We start from the raw sequence: 5,200 nt of genomic DNA on the forward strand, positions 1-5,200 counted from the left end.
CTCCATAAGATCCATATTTTTCGTTTTTCAAGTTATTTTCCCAATCCTCTTCACCATCCAAATTAAAACATGATATTCGTTTTTTACTTTGCTTTTCATTTTCAGTACAAAATGCTCCTTCTGATATAGTATTATCTTCTTTTTCATCCATTAAAATTATTCACAAATAACTTTTTACTAATTTAATTAAAAATAAAAACAATTACTATACATTACAATCCATTTGTACATTAAAATGGCATCAAAATAAATTTAAAAAAACTAATTTATTATTATATTTTTTTGTGTTATTGTGATTTTTTTTGTTATTTGCAACATACAATGTCAATTACTATCAATATGTTGGATGTAAATGTTTTTATATATGAATAAAACATAGTTCTATGCAGAAAAATATTTTGTATGAATGACAAATGAATAAATTTTTTTATGCGCATTTATATTAAAAAATTATAACACTATATATATATATATATATATATATATATATATATATATATATATATATATATATATATATAACTTTAATATAACCTCAACGAAATAAATATAAAAACTTCTTTTTTTTAAAATCAAAATATCTCCAAGTGTGATAGTTATTTTGATATGATTTTTAATTTTTTTTTTTTATCACTCCATTTCAAAAATAAATACTCAGTTTTCATAGTTATAATCAACGTAATAGGTGAAAACGTTAAAGGTTAGAATTTCTATGAATTTTATAAAAAATTTATAATATGTATAAATTAAAACTTACAAAATAAAAGTTTCAAAAAAGCAACAATAAATTTCTGAGCCAAATAGTTAAAATATATGAGTTTCAAAAATTAATGAAAGATTCACAATACAAATACGAATTAAATACTATCAATCGTATACGTAAATAAAATTGCATACTGTCAAAATAAGTTTTTAGAAAATATATGACTTATCATTTATGTATTTTATGAATGATAGTAAATACAGGAGATGACAAAAGGTGGAGTAATAGTTAAAGACGTTGACCATATGACTGATTCATTTTTTTCTGTTATGACACATAAAAAAAAAATCAGATAATTCTTTATCATCCACTTAATTTTATTAAGGTGCTTTTTCGGCAGTATGACAACTTTACTCAGGATTTCTTTACTCGAGAGCCGTCTGTACTCAAAAGCAGTTCTTGAACCACCAGTTTTGTTTTAAAACTGTACTCAATTCTCTCTTTATTCAAGGACGACTTTACTCAATGACAACTGTACTCAATGGCTCAGCCAATAAGAGAGCAGGCGTCGGTAAGAAAGAAGTATGTAGGTCGGTCATTATCATATGGCGCTGAGTGAAGATTCTAAAATTATCTCAGTATTTAATTAAGATAATGAGATATAATTCAAATATTATATGAAAAATAATTTATTAACAACTTTTATACAATAAAAATACTAAATGTACGGATGTTTTAATAGTTCTATAATTATTATAAGTTTATAATTATAAATTGAGGTATATTTATGTCTTTAATTGAAAAAATTTGTTTAAAAAACATAAAATTTCTATACATTAATTTTGAAATTTACAGGTAAGTTGTTTTAACAGCTAATTTAATAAATAAAAATAAAACCGCAAGGAATTAATGGTTGTTAAAATTTATTATTAAATAAAAATAAATATCAAATGGAATACAAAATAACACATAATAGAGAGATTCTTAATGATCCTGCAAAATGAGGTTTAAATGTTCAATATTGCCAATATTTGGTAGCTGTTCACCTGCAAAAAAAGAAAAAAAAAAGTAACATTTTCTATTAAAAATCTAGAAAGGTTCAAATGTCTATAATTTTCAAACTGTCTACACGGAAGTTTTTGACTCACGTTGATTATCATTTAAAATTAAAAATATTGAATCATGAAGATCCCGATTCACTGCAGCGTGTAGGAATTCTTGTAACGTAGAATAGAGTATATTATCATTTTTAGTTAATATTAATTTTATTTCATTAATTGCTCATTAATTGGCTGAGTTGTTTTACCTTCCAGATCTTAAAGATGCTTGAAGATGCTGAATGCGGATGTCATGATGACGCTGAACTGATCGACGTTGACGATTGATATCAATTCCGGCATCTAACCGTCCCCACTGGATCTCCATATCTCTAATAATATTTTGTAATTGTGCTATAAAAAAATAAAAACAAATGATTTATATATAATTCATGACTAAATTAAAGTTTGAGGAGCTATAATTTAGAGGGGTACTTTTGTTCTTGTACTTATATTAATTTTCCGCTGAAAATATGGTAAATTTTCTAACATTCGAAAAGCTATTCTTTTCTATTACAACTACATTGTTTTTTTTTTCTAAATTAATGTTTTTATTTTTTTTTTTTTTACTCATAATAAAATTTTAATGCGATTATAAAAGTTTGAAATCATTGGATAGATTTAAAAAAAATGAAATTCCAGTATAGTTTTGAATCACGGTAGATGTTTTTTATTGCCAATATCTTTCGAACAAATCAATTGATTATAGTGTTTAAAGAGGCAGCTGGGGCAGTTTTCCAACCTCTTACACTAAAAAAATTTTAGAATTAATCAGTGAAACGATTTTGATTGCATTAAAAAAAAAACACACGCACACACTTCATTACAATTTTTCCAACAAGTTTCTTTTGAAAAAACAACCCGATTTCAATCGCTGAGGCCACATTTGACGCGGTTTATAGAGTTTCAGAGCTGATTAGATTTTTGGATCAATTTATAGAATAAATTAAAAGTTATCGAAAAAAAGAAGAAATATTATTAAAATTTTATTTTCAAGATAGCTCGAAGCGTACTGTACCGTTCAAGCTGCGTTTTTAAAAATAGATTGTGGGAATTAATGTCATATTAAAAAATAATAAAATATTTACATACGATAACATATGCTCAAACATTGTTAGTAAAATTAGTTAAAATAGCTTTTTAGGACATCGCCCTGGTGGATGCGAGCGACACCAAAACGTCGGTCGCTTTGTTCACGAAAGCGTCGACGTTTTAATAAAAAACGACGATGATTTAAAATATAGATAAATAAGCTAAAGATAATGAAGAATGTAGGTGTACTGATTATAGGAATTTTTTTTGAGACGAGGAGAGGGATAAAGTTCATATATGAATAGGTTAACAGTAAATAAAAAAATAAAAACGATTAAACGAAATAAGTCGGACATATATTATACTAAGCGTGTAATATGTAGGATCGCATGACAGCTGACAAAGCCAATAGCGATATTATCGACACATAAGGGTACGACGATGAAATCAGAGATGGCGCAAGGACTACGGAATTTCAGTCAAGAAAATAAATATCAATTTAACATGATGTGCAGAGTTGTTGATCGATTGCGAGAAAAAAAGCGTCGTCGTTTTATTGTGGGCGTCGAAAATAATGACAAGTATGAAATATACGAATTTTTATTTCTGTAAAAATTTTGTTTTTTTTTTTTCCTCGCCAATAAATATGCAATCTGGTTTCGAAATAATGCTTTCGAAAATTATATCGCAAGCGAGAAAAAAAACGTCGTCGCTATAATGTAGTAAGCGTCAAAAGAAACGTCGGCTCGACAATTTACTAATTTTTCATCGGTTTGATTTTTGTTTTATTACTTTTTTATTCTCTCGCTGATAAGTATGCGGTATGCGTTCAAAATACCTGCAATTGTCAGCACTACGGATGTCATTATATTGCGAAAATTCTAAAATAAAAATTGTATCACGAGCGAGAAAAAAACGTCGTCGTTTTATTGTAAGCGTCGAAAAAAAACGTCAGCTGACACTTTTACTAATTTTTTAACTGTTAGTTTCTGATTCATTCCATTTATTTCCGCTAATAAATGTGCAATCTGCTTTCGAAATACCTGCAATTTTTGGAACTACGGATATTATTATCTTGCGAAAATTTTAAAATCCTAATTGTTTTGCAAGCGAGAAAAAAACCGTCGACGTTTTACTGTGAGCGTCAAAAAAAACGTCGGCCGACAATTTTACAAGTTTCTCCTTTGTTTAATTTTTGTTTTCTTTTTGTTTTTTGCCCGTCAATAAATATGCAATCTGCTTTCGAAATACCTGCAATTTTTGGCACTACGAATATTATTATCTTGCGAAAATTTTAAAATCCTAATTGTTTTGCAAGCGAGAAAAAAAACGTCGGCGTTTTACTGTAAGCGTCGAAAAAAACGTCGGCCGACAATTTTACAAGTTTTTCCTTTGTTTAATTTTTGTTTTATTTTTGTTTTTTGCCCGTCAATAAATATGCAATCTGCCTTCAAAATACCTGCAATTTTTGGCACTATGAATGCTATTATCTTGCCAGAATAGCAGAATCAAATTGTTTCGAAGGCAAGAAAATAACGTCGTCGTTTTACTGTAAGCGTCGGAAAAAACGTAGGCCGACAATTTTACAAGTTTTTTCTTTGTTTAATTTTTGTTTAATTTTTGTTTTTTGCCCGTCAATAAATATGCAATCTGCCTTCAAAATAACTGCAATTTTTAGCACTATGAATGTTATTATCTAGCTGAAATAGCGAAATCAAATTGTTTCGAGGGGAAGAACAAAAAGTCGTCGTTTTATTGCCAGCGTCAAAAGAAAACGTCGGCCGACACTTTCACTAATTTTTTAACTGTTAATTTCTGTTTCATTCCTTTTATTTCCGCTAATAAATGTGCAATCTGCCTTGAAAATACCTACAATTTTTGGCACTATGAATGCTATTATCTAGCTGAAATAGCTAAATCAAATTGTTTCGAAGGCAAGAAAAAAACGTCGTCGTTTTACTGTAAGCGTCGAAAAAAACGTCGGCCGACAATTTTACAAGTTTTTCCTTTGTTTAATTTTTGTTTTATTTTTGTTTTTTGCCCGTCAATAAATATGCAATCTGCCTTCAAAACACCTGCAATTTTTGGCACTATGAATGCTATTATCTTGCCAGTATAGCAGAATCAAATTGTTTCGAAGGCAAGAAAAAAACGTCGTCGTTTTACTGTAAGCGTCGAAAAAAACGTCGGCCGACAATTTTACAAGTTTTTCCTTTGTTTAATGTTTGTTTTATTTTTGTTTTTTGCCCGTCAATAAATATGCAATCTGCCTTCAAAATACCTGCAATTTTTGGCACTATGAATGCTATTATCTTGCCAGAATAGCAGAATCAAATTGTTTCGAAGGCAAGAAAATAACGTCGTCGTT

The 5,200-nt window shown here is 28.4% G+C and overlaps 1 protein-coding gene and 1 long non-coding RNA gene across 2 annotated transcripts in view; both read right to left on the reverse strand.

Moving 5' to 3' along the window:
• Positions 1-1,206, reverse strand: part of LOC103578718 (kelch-like ECH-associated protein 1B) — a 3,502-nt gene extending 2,296 nt beyond the window's left edge. The window contains exons 1-2 of the mRNA XM_053738950.1: positions 758-1,206; positions 1-177 (exon numbers count right to left, since the gene is read on the reverse strand). The exon at positions 1-177 is cut by the window's left edge and continues 1 nt beyond it. Coding sequence (XP_053594925.1) covers positions 1-151 — 151 coding nt within the window. The 5' untranslated portion in view covers positions 152-177; positions 758-1,206. The remainder of the gene's footprint in view (positions 178-757) is intronic.
• A 436-nt stretch (positions 1,207-1,642) lies between these two features.
• Positions 1,643-2,205, reverse strand: LOC128667808 (uncharacterized). Its single transcript, XR_008403765.1, has 3 exons — positions 2,010-2,205; positions 1,852-1,920; positions 1,643-1,749 (listed from the first exon to the last, which is right to left on the reverse strand). It is a non-coding gene; the product is annotated as an uncharacterized LOC128667808 (long non-coding RNA).
• Between the last annotated feature and the right edge of the window lie 2,995 nt (positions 2,206-5,200).

This window comes from Microplitis demolitor, chromosome 5 (assembly GCF_026212275.2).
Source record: "Microplitis demolitor isolate Queensland-Clemson2020A chromosome 5, iyMicDemo2.1a, whole genome shotgun sequence".
NCBI lineage: Eukaryota > Metazoa > Arthropoda > Insecta > Hymenoptera > Braconidae > Microplitis > Microplitis demolitor.